Raw genomic sequence first — 16,572 nt, forward strand, 5'->3', positions numbered from 1 at the left:
AATCACAAATCATGGTGAAAAAAAGTTTGTTTTTAGTTTTCTATTTTGTTTTTGTCTATAATTGTGAAACGTTTTCTATTTAGAAAAAAAGAAACGCCAAACAGTGGACTTGAGCCGCACTCCATACCTGTAGGTGGCGCAAATGTGTTCGCTTCAACGAAGCAGGTTGGCGAGTACGCCAAGGAGACGCCGCCGAAGAAAAACAAGCTGGTTCTTTTTGGCATCTTTCTTTTCTTCATTCCTTTGTTTTAGATTTAATAGTTCCGAAAGTCAACAAATTCGCGTCCAGTGTTGTCATGTGATCACGTGTTCATGTGGTGAAACGAAATATCAAACTCGGCTAACATTAGCCAACCGGCTAGTCGCTTAGCACCGCGTTGCCTGACAACGGCCAGCAAGCAAATCGGGTTAGCCTAGCCGCATGCTAACAACACTCGTCGTCTCTGGCTGAAACAAACAAACAAAAACTAGCCCAGGAGAGCGAGTTGGATAGGCGGCCGCGATGGCGGAGGACACTCGCCGCGGCTGGGAGGAGGACGAACGCGGGCCTGGAGCGCTTCATCGCGGCTTCGTGCTCATGGAGGCCCTCGTGGACAAGCTGAAAATCTTAAACTGCGACCACGAACTGCTGGAAAAACACAACATGAAGCCCCTCTGCAGGCATGTCACCCCGCAAGAAAAACGATATTTCTCAAACTGCTCTTTTGTGAATTATTAAAAAAAATATAATAATGGTTTCTCCAAGTATCACTCGAATGAGCAACAGGAGCAGAGCAGACCTAAATGTTTCTAAAAAACGAGACGGAGGTCGTATTCCCAAAATTGTAATGTTATTAATTGTAAAGTGACGTCATTTGACAAGAATTAAAATCTCCATGGCTAGCCCCGCCCTCTTCCCCACCAGGTGCCATCTTAGGCTGGCACAAGCAAAACTGTTCTGGACCGCAGCTTTTTTTTTCATTTATTTATTATTTTATGACGTGCCAGCTCTTTGAGTCTGTGCAGATTACCTTTAAAGTGACTACAGAAAAGAATTTTATCTGATGACCCAAAGAGTTTTAATTCCCAAAACCCGAGATTTGGTCGCAAATGCACAAGCGCGACGTCTACAATAATTTTTGTACAGTTTTGCAAAGCCAAACTTTTTTCTTCTGATTGGACGACCTCAATTTGTTTGGTGTCCCAAAGTGTCACAAAATCTCTTTTTTTCTTATTTTTTATTGTGCCTTCCTGGCATTCAATTTGCTGGACGTGGTCACAAAAACGTTGGGCTAACCTTGCGTGTGTTTTCCGTGGCGTTGCAGACATTATTTTGTGTCCGGCCCGTACCTGGCGGCCAATCCGGGCGAGCAGTTTTACGTGTTCACCATCATGGCCGCCTGGCTCATCAATTGCACGGGCAGAAGCTTTGCCAGACCTCAGGAGGACGATGAGCCCGCCGCCACCGTTTCCAACATCCTGGCCGAGCTCAGGGCGCTCGTAAATGTTTTCTGATTTCATTATGTCCCCGTTTGGTGAGTCAACGCGACGCGTCTCAACTCGTCTTTTTGGTCTGGATTTAGGGGGTGAAGGTGGACTTCCCGCCGTCCAAGCTCAAGTCCGGTTCAGGCGAGCACGTGTGCTTTGTGTTGAACGCGCTGGCGGAACACGCACTCAAGAGGCGGGGCTTCACCTTTAAAAGGTGATCATTTGTTACCTTTTTCTGCCTTTTGCGTTCATTTGGTGGCCTTTGTGCTGCTGCTGCTGCTGGTGTGTGTGTGTGTGTGTGTGTGTGTGTGTGCGCGCGCCATACGAAAAGACGAGGCCTCTTTATTTCAAGGCAACTCAATCAAAGTGCAGTGACAAACACGGCAAGCAAGTTATTAATTGTTCAAGAAATGACGTTTTGTCATGTTTCAAAACTGCTGACACAGATGTTCCTGTTAAACAGAAAACGCTTTGCGTTCACACTTAAGAGAAGTGAGAACCAAAGTTAAAACCGTTAGAATCACAGGAAGCGTGTAGGGCTGGGCGATATGGCTGAAAACGATATTGTGGCGCAACTATCGGTCGAAATCGAGATATATATTCAATTATTATTCATTTAGATTTATTTTTACTGTTGAAAAGGGAAAAGGGCTGAATTCCGAAAATGTAACCTCCAAAATGAACTGGAAAAAAAGTCGGACGGACGCCGGCCTCGCTTCTCTTCTTACGCAAGACTTGAACCGCACCAGCGCCTTTGTTCTTTTCAGTCCAAACTATCCCACGGAAAACGCGGAAGAAGAAGCGGTGACGGACGGCCATGCAGAACTGGAACTCCACGACGCGGACGTCGTCGCCGTACGTCGTCCGCTCGTCGCCGTCGACGACCGTCTTGGTGCTTCGTGTCGGTGTTGACGCGGCAGGTTTGTGTCTCTTCAGGACGACGACGACGACGACCTGGTGGACTTGGAGACGCTGACGCTGCAGAGCACGTTTCAAGTGAGTCATCGGCACCGGCAAGCGGCGTCGCTCGGCGGCCGACGAGTTTGAAGCAAGCCGCCTGCGTCTCTCCGACAGGAAGCGGCGGCGGCGGCGCTCAAGTCCAAACCCGATGCCATCCTGCGCTCCACGCTGGACGTGACCGAGTGGAACCTGGAGCTGGAACGGGTCCTGCCCCTCCTCAAAGTCACCATCAGGACCGACAACAAGGTAGCGCGCCTCCTCCAAAGTCCAAAAGATCTCTGGCACCTTCGTGTTCGGCGATAGCGGACGATGCCAAAGGAAGACGACCTCCGACGACGTCACGCGGTTGTCAAATTCGTTGGCACGCTTTCCAAATTGTTTCTTTTGAATGAATTTCAGCCGCTTTTGTTGCTTTTTGACGTTTGCGTCTCGTTGGTGCAGGACTGGCGTGTCCACGTGGAGCAGATGCATCAGCACCGGGACGCCATCGCGTCGTCGCTGCACGAGGCCAAGGTGCGTTTGCGTTTGCGTGGCGGACGCTTGTGGCAACGCCATGGCGTCGCACTTGCGGTCCCGCCCCCTCGCTCAGCATTTTTTGGGCTCAACCCAAAGTTTGTTGAAGTTGAACTCGTATTGTGCCGAAATGCCCAAAAGGTTCTCGACTGCTTCGGCATTGGAATTTTTTTGTCTTTCAAATCGAAGCTCTCGAACGAATCTGGAAAATGGAGGCTCGGTGACTTTTGCGATTTTCCTTTCTCGCTTGTTGCGCTTTTGTGTGGGCGTGGCCGCAGGGCTACCTTGACAAGATGGAGGACGACATCGGCAGGACGTTGGAGAAGGTGTCCAGTCGAGAGAAGTACATGAACAAGCGGCTGGAAGGCGTCGTCGGCGAACATCGCGCCGCCCAGGCCGAGCTGAGCGAGGTCAGACTCCGCCCACTGCCGCCAGCGTCCAAATTTCTCTTCCCGGTTCTGATGGCGTGCTCTCGCGCCAGGTCCGGGAGCGCTACCAACGCGCCAGCGGCGGCGTGGCCCAGAGGACGCGACTCCTGGCCGAGGTCAGTGAAGCGCACACGCACAGACGTGAGGACCGCAGTGGCTTGCAAAAGTTTTCATCCCCATGACGACGTACTTTGTGGCGATCGGGCCCGCAAGTTCCATTTTGCTTTTTTCGGACGCCGGCGAAGCGCAAACGATCCTCGTGATGTGGTTGGCGACGCGCCATCGAGACGGTCCTCGCGTGAGCGTGTCGTCGGCTTGCGTACTTGAGGAGCGACGGCGGCCCAGCTTTGTCCATCTCTTTGTTTGTCTTTGACTTTCTTTCTGAGGTTTGCCCCTCGGACGGCCGCCGCCTCCGTCGTCTGCCGACAAGCGCGCGACGCGATCGATCCTTGGCCGCGATTTCGTCGAGTAGGTTGAGATGAACTTTTGAGAGCTTTGTGAGCACATCGCACGCGAGGGCCCGAGTAAAATGCGCCTCCGAGCCTCGAGCCCGTTTCAAAATCGGCCCGATCGGCGCTCCTCTGATGTTGTCTTGTTACGTTTGTTCTGTTTGCTTTTCCGCAAACGCACGCACACTCTTGCTTTGTCCTGAGCCAAGAAACGGCGCGTCGCTCCGGGGGGTGAACACTTTTGCAAGTCACTACTAAATAACTCTGAAGCGCACGTGAGCGGCCAGTGGCGAGGCGAGGCGGCTCGTTGACGAACTGGCAAGCGGCCTTGCCAGTCTAAAAGCGGGAAATGCTCGCGTCCGTCGGCCGGCGCCTCCGAGCCCGATTCTCCTTCTAAAAAGTCTCGGCGATGGGAAAGCAACAAAGCAGACGAGGTGGCGTGTGAAGATGTTGCGCTTGTGCCTTTTCAGCTGAGTGAAGAGTTGGAGAAGGTGAAGCAGGAGACGGAGGAGCGAGGCAGCAGCATGTCGGACGGAGGTGAGCAAAGCCGGCGCCGTGCGTCGCCGTTTGTCGACTTGAACGCGCTCGCTCGTGCGATTGCAGCGGCGGTGGTGAAGATCAAGCAGAGCGCCGGCAAGCTGAAGCAGGAGATCGTGCGCATGGACGTGCGCGCCGGCGTGGTGGCGCACATGCTGCTGCACGCCAAACTCAAACACAAGTCCAACATCAGCTTCGGCATGCGCGCCGCCGCCGTCTGATTGAAGGCGAGTCAGCATTTGAAGAGGAAATGAACGCTTTTGGTCTTGCCGAGAGGGAGGACAGATGACAAATGGCGTGCGGCTTCTTTCTGCGCCGGCGTTTGACAAAGCGAGTTCGGAGCCCTGAAGGCGACGAAGCGTTTCCGCTTGCAAATGTTTGCCGTGATTTTGCAAAATGTCGTCAACGTCTTCAAAACGCGCCCGTGTCGCATTTGGACCAAAATGTGTTTTGGTTTTGCTTTTAGTTTTTTTTTTCTTCTGTCAGCTTTAAATGCCCTGACGCTTTTAAGAGAGCTTACTGAAATGAGCAAGGCCAGAAGGAAGCAGGCAAGGTTGTTAGTTTTTCGAGAGCTGACAGGCGACTCCTCTGGTCTCTCGTCTCTTTTATTAGGAAACAGGAAATTCACTGGCAATGAGCGTCTGTTTGGACTGAACTTCTCACCAGGAGACAGGAGATGAACTGACAATAAATGTCTGATTAGACTGAAGCGTGTGTGCGTGTGCAATCATTAATGATACAAGTTGTGTATAAAATATGATTCTGATGACATAAAGTTGCTTGAGGTTAATGTGATCTTCAGCTTATTTTACACTTGCCATCTCTGCCGAAAATTGGCCACCATTTGTGAAATGGCTTTGCTTTCAATTCCGCCCCAGCAATGAAACGATTCAGAAATATCATTTGGTCTTTTCTAAAAAGTAAAAAAAAAAAGCATAAGAAATAAATCTTGCCGTTCGAGTCTTTTTTTTTTCTCCTTTTTGGGACTTTTGTCAATTTGCCGAATTTTGAGTTTGTTCTTTTGCAAATGAAATGAAATTTGGTTTGGAAGGCTTCCCTGCTTTATGAGAACCGATGCCAATGAATGAAAATCATTAAAGGTCATTGAGATCAGCTTCTGGAAATGTTCGGTTCGTTTTCGTTTGTGTCGTGTTCGGATGCGACGCCGCTTCCTGCCCAAACAACGACCGCTTTGATGAACACGTCGCCTCGTCTTGGGTCCTTTGCATCAATTTGAAACTTTTTTTCAACTCTTGTCATCTCAAACAATTATTCCAACGCGTACGTTAAATGTAGAGTTACGAAGCCAATCCGATGCCGCGTCGCCTCTTCGTCCTTAATGACAAAATGAACGCTTCATCTTACAGCAACTTCTTCTCGATGAAATATTTGCAATTGTTCGCTGACCGAAAATGGTCTCAGTCCTTCGTAGGAACGTACACGTTTGGAAATGTTATTTTCGACCCGTTGTTAGGCGTTCATTTGGTATAAAGGTTGAGTGGTAGAAATGAATGAAAGTAAAATAGATTTGTTCCATTTTCAAGGATTTATTAAAATGGATAAAGTTCGGATAATATTCATTAATTAAAAAACAAAAACACTTTTCCAGGATGGAGTCGAATGCCGGGAGATCGCAAGTCGGCCCTCCTCAAATAGTGCCGCCGACGCTCAACACATCCTCCTTTTTTGAAGCGTGACGGGTCAGCCACACACCAACTGCCCCCCAACCACAAACAAACACACACGCACCCCCACACACACACACTTCTGCCCTCTGGACAAAAAGAGGCGCACTCGACCGCAGTTTCCTGGATTCTCTCGAGGCTGTCGACATTTAATTTGAAAGATGCAACTAAGAAAAACCGATCACGAAATTGAGTTTTTCTTCCAAAACACGAAATGTGATCCCCAGAACTGGTGAGTGATGTGATGTGCTCTATAAATCGACAACGTGAGCGTTTCGTTGGCTTTCTTTTCGCTTTTTTTTTTTTGCTGCACGGCAGCGCTGGTCAAGCGGTGGCCACGCCCCCTCCACCGACGTCATCGCAGTTCGGCGGCCGCTCACAAAGTCCACAAAAGTTGTTGTCGCCATTCAGGAGCATCGCGCTTCACGTTTTGCTTTTTCCGGAGAGAAGGCAGAAGAAGAGGAAACTTCCTCAAGTAAGTGCACGTGTGCGCGCACACGCGGTCGCTGCTTGACGACAGTTGAGCTCCGAACTGCTTCGTGGTTTTGCTTGTCGTCAACTTGGAAAAAAATTGAAAAGAGCAAAAAAAACGAACGTCGTCTGGAGAAAAGTCGCGCTGCAACTCCCAAGATGCCAATTGCATTCTTTGCTTGAAAGGTAAAAGTACACGTCGTACCGAAATAACCGCTAAGTCAATTTGATCCAATAGTACTTGAGTAGAAGTAGAAGTAACTCAAGTATTGAAAGGCTGTTTAGAAATGTGAAGCGGCTTGTTGAATATATTGAAAGATTTGAGGCAGACTTGGCTGCGAAAAGAAATTAGGGGGGGGGGGGCTCAAAATTCGTCTTTGTGACAACTGCAACAGTGCTGAGAAATATTCCTGTCACTTAAAAGTGGCAGTTGCTCTTTCAAGACAAAAGCAAAAAGTATTTCTGTGCATTTATTCAACTCCAAAGTTTTGTTTCACTGAACGTCAAATTTTCCTGCTTGAAGACTTAAAAGAACACAAGCGGCAAAAAAAAAACACAAGCAGCAAATAATGCAGGCCAGCCGCCAATCGACCCAAACATAAATACAAAGTTTCCACACGTCTTTGATTTTATTTTCTTGTGTTTTCCTTGAAGATCAAGGTCACCTCTTGAATTGCTGATGGGATGAAACTCTCTGGACACGCCCATTTTGCTTCGATAAACATTTGATTGGTCTCCCAAATTGCCTTGCTTGCTTGTTTTGGTCATCAAAAAGCCACGTTGAGCTCGTCATCGTCATGAGAAAAAGGGGCGTTACCCAAATCTGCGTGTGGCATTTTCCACGTTGACCCAAACGGGACGCGGCGTCTGCTGATCCGACACGAATGACCCAAATTTGGACGACCGTAGACAAGTTTGTTCCAACGTAAACACGATGAGCTTTTTTCCAACTTTCTTTTTCTCATTCCGAGCCACTAAAACGCACGAGATGGCTGCGGTCGCCACGCACGGTTTGAGTGCTTGTCTGCCGGTGTGTCAAGTTCATCAATTTGACATTTTATCACGCGACACCAATGACGAGGACAGGCGCTCCATTTTTTTTGTGACCGCTCGCAGGGACCACGAAGAGAAAGACGCGTTCCGTTCTGCTCGCTCGACGCCGCGATACTTCTCTCCAAGTTCTGTTCTGAACTCACCCCTCGGGTCCGTTTTGCGCGTTCCCGTTTACGAGGGGCGCGGGCTTCATTATCAAAAATATGGCAACGCGTCAAAACATTTGAGTCACTTTAACGACTTTCTGGACAATATCGGAGGCGTCAACGAGGCCGCTCAAGACAGATCAAGGAAGTCGAGGTCGCCGTCTTTTTATTTTCCTTTGGCATTGTCCTTTATGAAAATAGATAACCTTACACGTGGCATTGTACGCTGTTAAAACGCCCGCAAATAATAACAATTAATAACAATGCCACGTGTAATGGCCGGCAGTAGTTATTGAGGTTACTGGCAGTAAAGTTGCTATTGAGGTTGAGTTAGAATGAAGGAGGAGCAGCAACCACGGAATGACCCGACCGCAAACCTCGATAAAACATTTCTATCACGATTACACAAGACTTATATAAGAGAGGGAGGTACAGGGGAGGGGCAAACTCTATAAAAAGGAAAAGCTCAGAGTGCCACGTCGAAAACAGCAGAAAAGACACTTCGCCATACAGAAGAAGCTCGCTGCAAAGAGACCAAGAACGGAGGAAAACGAGTCTCAAGAAGAACAAGAAAGTGAGTATGAGCGAATGCAAATTCCTGCTCGAGACGCCAGAGAAGGATCCAATCCGTCGAAAGAGGATCCTTACGGACGTGAAAAGACTTTTGCTTCCGAAGTCTTCCGAAGTATCGCAGCTCACAGGAGGGGCTGATTTTCCACTGCACGAGATTCAGACTGAAAAACACCACGGCGAAGGCCCGGCTGGGTACCCTGAGTCGAATGGTGGCACCGACCAGGTTCCCGGAGCCTTCCGTGGAACTGCAGGAGCTGCTGGAAAACCACTGCAGGGTGCCGGATTACGAGAGATACTACCACGACCGGCACAGCAGGAACAACAACAGCAGCGAGAGGGAGGAGCCGGAGAACCACCGGAGGAGGGGGAGGACGAAGCATTCGTACTCTACGAGGACCGGAGCAAGACTGGCGAGAGCGCGCAATGATACTGGAAAAAAAAATACTGCTCGGACGACATAAGTGAAGACTTCAAAGAGGCGTGCGCGCAATCGACCGACGCCGATTACATGAGACTGGTGACGCAGGTAACCATCCATACCTGCAACGCCATCGTGATCACAATCCAGACGATAAGCAGCCTTTTCGAGTGGCTGGAAATCAACTCGCAACTATGGCTCGCATCAAGCGAGCGATCGGAAGGCGACGTCCCGCACTACCACCTGCTCATGTCGACTTCCAAACGCTCGGACAACATCAAACGTACTTTCAACCGGTGCTTCCACGATGCCGGATGCTTCAAAAGCCAGAAGGTGAGATCGTTTCCAAACAGCGCATGTCTGCACGGACCGACAGCGAGATACTGCCGGAGGCGTCGACCATTGCTACTCACAGCCCGCTGGTGCGCTGGCAATCGGAGGAAAACATCCAAAATCCCATGACCAAAGACATCATGCGCAACTACGATGCGTTGACCTCGCAGGAGATGTTGGAGAAAGCTCCGGACATCATCGAGAACCACCTGCACCGATCGAACCTGCAGGCAGTGATCCGCAACTGCAGACTGTACGACCTGACGATGCACAGGATGTGACCCGTGGGCCCGACGTGGCCTTTCGTCCAGAAGGTCAACAAAAGACTTTTGAGAAGCACACCAAAAGTGCGCCGTTCTTGTCGCTTTCTCATCCTGGTCTGTTTTGGTGTCAAAGTTACGCAACTTGTGTTTGAAGAAGAACAAATGACGTCACAAAGCTTTGTCAGTTGTGACATGACAGTTGCCGAAAGGCAAAAAGCTCGGCGGACTTCTTCGACCCGCTGTCGTTTCATTCAAGGAATCGCTTCAAGACCGAACGAGGTTTTCTCCAAGTCGATTCGAGTCGAAATGAAGAAGCTCGCCGACACCGCCGGTATGTTCCCAACCCGTCGTCCGAGTTTTGAGCTCCAACCGCACCGAAGTCCCGGCAGCCTCGTAGGTTTGGCTTCGGGCCGCCGGGACCAAACGCGACGAGCCGTGCCCGCGACGGGCAATGAGTTCCTGCTCGATTGTTTGATGGGACTCGATAGCGCGACACCAAAGTCCACCTCCGAAGAAGCTGTAAAAAGAATTCGCCGATGGAGTGTTTCCGTGTTTTGGACCTTTTGACGAGTGTTCATTTGTGTCGTCAGAGTTGCAAATGATCTGAATGTCGAGTTCCTCAATCGGACATATTGTATTCATGCGCTAAAAGAAGAGAGACAGTCGGCTCATTTGGAGACTGAAAGGCTGACGACGTTTATTTGGCGACTTTGTTCCCCGATGTTTCTACACGTTCCCTTTTATTGGGTCGGCGAATCCGATTCTACTCAAAGTTGGCAACAGTACGGTTGTTTATCTGTCGCCATTTAGTCCGAATTTCTTTCTCAGCCTTTACATTCTCTTTCAATATGGGCGCGCTGTCGTGGCCGCAGCAGACTTTGGCGTAAACATCTCCGATCAGGATTCTGAACGATGGCGTTTGCGTCAACGGTTCTTATCTGTCCCGCAGGAGTGATGTCCGCCGAAACGGAAAAACCTCAAAACAGTCCACTCCACTGAATTGCAACCCGTGATATGTGTTACGTATTATGATCTGTGTCGCGTCACGGCAAATATAGAAGAAGCCCTTAATATTATTCTGACACTGACGTAGCCGAAAGGACGAAATGTTCCTCCGCTGATTGTGTCTCCTGTTTGGATCTCTTTCAGGGACGTCGCCGCCATCGGGCTCAGCTGAGGACGCCATGCAGGCCTGCGCGCCCGCGTGGGCGCCCTCAGCAGACACAATGTGGGCCCATCCCAGCGCCAAGAACCTGAGTCAGTACCAGACTGGCGGTGGTGCCAATTGGCCGACGGCGTTTCCTGGTCAAGACGGCCGACGCTACCAGAATGTGTCGCATGTCCCTCAGACCCGCTTCTCAGCTTTTCCACAAGGTGGAAATTCTGGACATTGGCCCGTCTCCTCCAGAGTTTTGAATGACCAGGTGGGCCGGAAATCATCTGTGCAGAGCGCGGGAGTCTCTCCCTGCGCCAAGAGAGACATGGCGACCTACCAGAACAGATCCTCTCAATCGTGGGTCCCCTCCGGACGGGTCCGTGGCCCCGGCGTGGTATCGGAGCACCACGTGCACCAGAGTAGCTTCTACCGGACGGCGCCGCCGCCGCCATTTCCTCGCAACTGCACCACAACAAGTTTTCACGGCACCAGCACGGGTCGGACATTTTGGCCGCAGCCCGACAGCGGGTCTATCGTCCAGAACACTTTGGAGTTTCAAGCCAGAACGTCGGGTCAAGAGGAAACGCAATGGCACGTTCTAAAAGGGATCTCTCAAACGACCGAGTCGCAAGCGAGGATGCCCGAGAAGACGTCAACGAAGAAGCACACGCAATCCTCTCCGTACTCATCGCTACAAACGGTCCCGGCACCAAAACCGCATTGGAGCGTCTGCGCCGCAAGTCCGGAAGCGTCGCGTGTTGCCGGAGAGTCGTCGGCGCTGAGCATACCCGACAGCAGATGCCGCTCCCGCCACCCGATGCCAACGGCACTTGAACTCCTCGCCTCATCAGCGAGTCGCTCGGCTCAGCAAACGCTTGCCGTCGTGCCGGCCGCGTCGGAGGGAAGTTCCGAGCTCGCTGACCGGCTTCTGGCAGCTGCACGCGGTCCTTCTGCCAATTGCGACTCCGGCCAGGAGGACCCTCGTGCCGGTGATGGAAGGCGGCAGATAGCAAGCCCGCTTTGGAAACAACGGGACCACGACGCTCCGCGAGCGGTCCCGCGAGAAGAGCATCAAAGCGAGAGGCCGGTCGGTGTTCAACGACCGTCTCTCTCCACACGGGATTGGACCCTAGAAGAGTTAGCGGTGCTTGTCAAGGACATCTGTCGAGATCAGACGACGTCTCCGGAGCCTTCGGCCCCGTTTAGTGCCAAAGATGTAATCGGCATGTTCTGGAAAAGTCCCAAAAGCTTTTTGGAAATGCTCAGGATGGGCTGGTTCAACAAGATCATGAACGAGACTTTTGCTTTCTGCAGCGCAAACTTGTCGCCGGACACGGCGGTGCTGTCGGAAGCCACGTGCGACTTAAACCTCAGCGGCCTTCGCGTTCTGCAAGATGGCGAGGTCTACTCTGAGCCGCCGTACTCGTCCTTCTGGCAGAACGTGGATCGGGACTTTGGCCCGGGGGGCAACTCACGGCACCGCGCAGTCGTTCCAGGGCCGCTTTCGCCGTCTGCACCCGTCGCGGCTGCGGCGCCTTCACCGGATGCCGAACCGGAGGAAGAACGACGGGAGGATCCAAAATGGCAACGGGCACCGGCGGCAGAAGTGGACTCGGCTGCAGTCGCGTCTCCCCGCGAAGATCCTCCGGACTCGTACTCGTTCGTCATCGAAGTTCTGCCCCAAGAGCAAGCCAGAGCCATCTACGAGAGCATAATCGAGCCGAAAGCCTCGGCGGAGACGCAATCGGCGGAACGAGCCGAGAAGGAGCAGCCGGACGCCGAGTTGGAGTCGTTCTTTGAGCGGTGGAAAGACATCCTTTCTGTCGTCGGCGATTCCCAAAAACAAGAGGAGGTGCCGAACGATCTGGAAGGCGTGACCGGGGTCATCAGGTGGCAAGATCTTGACTCCTCCCTCCTCAGCCTGGATGCCGACAACCAGCCCGCAGATTCCGATCCATCCCAAGATGCTTCCCCGCCGATGGACCCGAAGGACCATCGGGAGGTGGCAAAGAACGTTGCGCGAGATTCCCAAGCATCGGAAAAAGTTAGCCAACAAGACGACCGAGAGGTGGCAAATGTCTCCCGACAAGATTGCGAGGACTCGGCGAAGAGCGGCCGACAAAATGAGCGAGGCGCCACCGACGTCTGCCGCGGATATGACAAAGACGTGGCCGGAGCCTCGCGAGAAGACGACCCAAAGTCGGTGAGGGTTGGCCCACGAGATGAGCGAAACATTTCAAACGTTGCCCAACAAGAGACGGCAAAAGTTTGCCAAAAACAACCGGAGCACGGGACAGAAAAAGTCGCCCCAAAAGCGGACCATCGAGAAAGTGCAAAAGTCGTCCGAGAGACGACGAATGTCTGCCGCCCGCTTTTAGTTTTGCCATCCAAGCGTTCGTGTCCGGCTGAAACGTGGACATTCCAAGGTCATCGTCGTCGAGTTCAACGATGCCCAGGCGAGAGGACTCTGTGCCGTGCCGACAGACGTTTAGCGGCCGCGATGAAAAAGCACAAGCGGAGCAAGCAGTCCGGCATGAGCCTTCCGTGCCTGAAGAAATTGAAAAGCAAACGTCTCGGCAAGGATCGAAGCGGACGCGGCAAAGAAGCTCTGGCGGCAAAGCGCCAGCCGCCCGTGGAGCTGGTTCTGTTCGGCTCGGCCGGACGCCGGCACAAGTACGCTCCGGGCCATCGCGCGCCCGCCGTTCTGAGCGTGAGTCCAAAAGGTCGCAGTCCCGTCAAACAGCGGATCTACGAGGAGTGGTGTCGACCTCCCGCCAGGATCGGCGGCAGAAGCAAACGCAACGATCGGGCCCGGTCCGGCGCCGACTCGGAGCCCGCGTCGGTCGACTCGACGTTCGGGAAAGACAACGGCAGAACGTCGTTGGCCCCGAGCCGCACCGGGTCCCGGCGGGACGGACCCGAGGACCTCAAACGAACCGCCGACGTGACGCCGACGACCGGCGCCGAGCGTCGTTACGGTAAGTTGAAGGCATGGTTGAAACGCGACCGCACCATTGAAGACGCGGGTTTTGTTTTGTCGTGAGGACGCGAACGCTTGCGACACGTTTCATCCGTTGCCTCTTGGCTGTGTGTGGATGCGGTGAGCAGCGTTGCGGTTTCTCCCGTGAACCAACAATGTCGATTCGTTCCTAAAATAAAAGCGCTTTTCGTCCCAAAAAGATGCAAAGTCTTGACGGAGGCCGACAGAAACGGGCGCGCGCAATTTGCCGAGGTTGCGGGACGATTTGAGCCGATGATGGAGACGGACGTGGAGTCACGCCATCGCCGATGAGCTCGTTCCATCGTTTCCTTTTCCGCCGTTCAACGTTGTGCTTGATTTGGCCTTCAGACAAAGCGGAGCGGGCCGAGGGAAGACCGGCGCGGGACCACCGCCTTCGCTTGATCGCCTTGGGCTCGTTCGCGGGGACGACAGCTGCCGCCGTGGCAACGGGTAACCGTTTCTTCTCAACACTTTTTGCGGTCGTCGCTCTTTGTCCCTCGCCAAACATTTCTTTGAACTCGTCCGCAGGCTCGAGTTGACGCGACGCCCGCCGGCCCATCGGGAATTTGTGTGCCTTTTTATTTTTTTTTCCTCCTGTGAAGACGACAAACGAAGACTGTGAAGAATATTCTGGGATGTTGCAATGTTTTTCTTCGTTTGCTTTTCGCACCGGAGAATGTAATAATGTAATCAAGGCAGTCACGATCTAAACAAAACGCACCGGCATGACTTTTTGTTGTCCCGGCACGAAAGTCCATTGTTTCTGAGGTGTCTCGTTCACACCTCCTATTGTTGCAGCCTTGATCCAATCTTCCCGCATTCCTCTCCCGAGGGTCTCGTCATTAGCACGGTCCAAACTTCGGTTTCACTTCAAGGATTTCATCCATTTGACAATTAAAGGAATACAAGAATTTGAGCTCGGTGTCGATCATTAGATGTTGCTGCGTCCTGCGTGCGGCTGGTGGAGCGGAACGGCGTGTGGGGTGCAGGAATGTGCAAGAATGGAATGTTTTCGAAGCAGACGAGATGAGGCGGTGGATGAAGGAGCAGCCATCAAAAGATCACACGCAGGAGGAGCCACGAGATTCGGCGGGGGAAGAAAGACCAATAAGAGCAAGCTCAAGTGAACTGCAGGATACAACCGAGCCGATAGAATCGCGCCAGGATGCTTTTGTCTCTGTGTCATTTGCATATCGTCTAGTATGAATTATTGCTGAGCAACTGAGGCGAGCAGAGCTGCATTGAGAGGGAGCCAAGCCCAAAGTGTCGCCGAAGGAGCGTGCGAATTGTTGGGCCCGTGGCATGTAAATCTTGTCACGGGGGCCCCAAGGTGACTCGCTTGTCAGACAAAGCGCCCTCGAGGTCTCGCGTGGGAGCGACTCCACAATCTGGGAATGGACTTCTGCCGACTTGTTTTTTTTTTTTCCAAGTGTTGGAATTTAGTCAGCACTAAAATGTCGCCCTCACCATATGTCGAGACATTTTTTCATCAAATGTGATTTTGGTTGAAAACTTTCTTCCTCTGGTCCTCCGTCTCTCGGGTCCAAGGCCCCGCCCACTTCTGGCTTTCTTGCGCACGTGTTCAGAACTCAGATGTGTGGTTGTCGCAAAAGTTTTCTGTCCAATTTGTTGCGTCTTTGGCTGTACTGGGCACGTAGCAGATGTGCCTTATCGGTTTTGTTGTGTCCTTGGCAAAAAGTTTTGCATATGCAGACTGTGTGTGTGTGTGTGTGTGTGTGTGTGTGTGTGTGCGCGCGCGTGCATATCTGCAGTGCAGGTCATGAACAGTCGATGGAATTCAACACATTTGAACTTTCACAAATATACAACTATCATATGTGAGACTAATATGAAAGCAGTCAATCCAATGACTTTACTGTGCACGGTACTTCGAGTTTGATTTCATAAACGCTTTTTGTTTGATAAATGCTTCACACCAGTATCAAATAATGATGAACATTTTGTCACGTAAATACTTGCGATGATGTCACCCACTTAATACAATCCTTCAGTGTGTGTGTGTGTGTGTGTGGGGGGGGTGCCTCGTTCTTTTGCGGGCTTGATTTATGTTGGGAGGACTGAACGTGTGGGAGCCACATCTTGAAACACTAAATCTTTGTACAACATTGAGAGGAGTAAAAAAACAAAAGCAAAATATTGACCTCAAATTCTTCATTTTAGGTGTCCAGTCTGTGCTTTCTATTGAGTTTTTTTTTTTTACTTCCACTTTGTCAGAGTTGAAATTGCAGAATTTGGCCCTTTTGGGTGCGAGATGTTGCGTGTAAGTGTTGCTTGCGACTCTTCGATTTGAAAATAAGAATTTATAGTTAGTTCGTCAGAACTTGGGTCATTTTGTTGGAAATTAAAACCTAATTTGATGTGTTTACAGGTGATTTGTTATTTAAATGTGACAAGACGGGAACATGTTAATATGTTAATTATAGTTAATAATGACAGATTATTTTCATGTCCGGAACCTTTATTTCTTATGTTGTTATTACGGAATGTTTAGAGTCAAGGACATTAATTGCAACTCAACTGCGCATGCCCAGTCCACCTGTTTATGCTAATGCTCGTGCTTGAAGTTAGATTGACGTCAAAGGACACTAAAAGAAGACTAAAAGGAACTCATTCGTGGATTATTGGACATTTGACCTCTTTTCACGGCAAGCGACCAACGAGGTATTTATTTGCTGTGCTTTTGTTGACTTTGTCGACGTTGTGCGTCTCATTTGTACTGTTCTATTGCATTATAAATGTAGTTCTCACGGCGTGCAATTCATGACCACCGCAGAAGATGTGAAAGGAATAAACGGCCGTTTTCAAGAACCGCCTGTGGTGGTGTTGCTGTGAAGAGAGCTAAAGTTTGTCCCATAAAGCGAAAATGGCAAAGCGCAGTTTTAGTTAGCATCATTCAGCCTCCGAGCTGCAGTCATGTTGTGATCCTTTTATATATATATATATATATATATTAAAAAGCCACAACCATAAATATATAATGTATATATTTTTATTAGTGTAATGACATTTGTGAATATGCTATTCGGGACAGTATCATACATGGATTTGTTTATATTCACCGACTGTTGCATAGTTTCTGAAGTCGAGCGATACATTTT

General features: G+C 50.8%; 2 protein-coding genes across 6 annotated transcripts; both read left to right on the forward strand.

The window, feature by feature from the left end:
- The first annotated feature begins 138 nt into the window (after positions 1-138).
- ift57 (intraflagellar transport 57 homolog (Chlamydomonas)) lies at positions 139-5,063 on the forward strand. 2 transcript variants are annotated; one of them, XM_088311853.1, is made up of 11 exons: positions 140-660; positions 1,305-1,479; positions 1,563-1,681; positions 2,235-2,322; positions 2,404-2,463; positions 2,542-2,673; positions 2,869-2,940; positions 3,219-3,350; positions 3,422-3,484; positions 4,288-4,354; positions 4,421-5,063. In XM_088311853.1, the coding sequence occupies exons 1-11, from the start codon at positions 503-505 to the stop codon at positions 4,573-4,575; spliced, it is 1,221 nt and encodes a 406-aa protein (XP_088167979.1). In that variant the 5' UTR covers positions 140-502; the 3' UTR covers positions 4,576-5,063. The 2 variants fall into 2 exon arrangements, with proteins under 2 accessions (XP_088167977.1, XP_088167979.1); XM_088311851.1 differs by having other exon boundaries at positions 139-660; positions 4,288-5,063.
- Positions 5,064-6,124: 1,061 nt separating this feature from the next.
- On the forward strand, positions 6,125-15,914 carry LOC148326553 (uncharacterized). 4 transcript variants are annotated; one of them, XM_088310729.1, is made up of 4 exons: positions 6,125-6,271; positions 10,446-13,430; positions 13,802-13,903; positions 13,982-15,914. In XM_088310729.1, exons 2-4 carry the CDS (start codon positions 10,481-10,483, stop codon positions 13,990-13,992), a joined length of 3,063 nt encoding a protein of 1,020 aa, XP_088166855.1. In that variant the 5' UTR covers positions 6,125-6,271; positions 10,446-10,480; the 3' UTR covers positions 13,993-15,914. The 4 variants fall into 4 exon arrangements, with proteins under 4 accessions (XP_088166855.1, XP_088166853.1, XP_088166854.1 ...); XM_088310727.1 differs by lacking the exon at positions 6,125-6,271 and adding an exon at positions 6,418-6,514; XM_088310728.1 differs by lacking the exon at positions 6,125-6,271 and adding an exon at positions 6,533-6,696.
- Positions 15,915-16,572: the final 658 nt, after the last annotated feature.

Source organism: Idiotropiscis lumnitzeri, chromosome 12 (genome assembly GCF_059441095.1).
Source record: "Idiotropiscis lumnitzeri isolate Australia: NSW breed Sydney's pygmy pipehorse chromosome 12, RoL_Ilum_1.0, whole genome shotgun sequence".
Lineage (NCBI taxonomy): Eukaryota > Metazoa > Chordata > Actinopteri > Syngnathiformes > Syngnathidae > Idiotropiscis > Idiotropiscis lumnitzeri.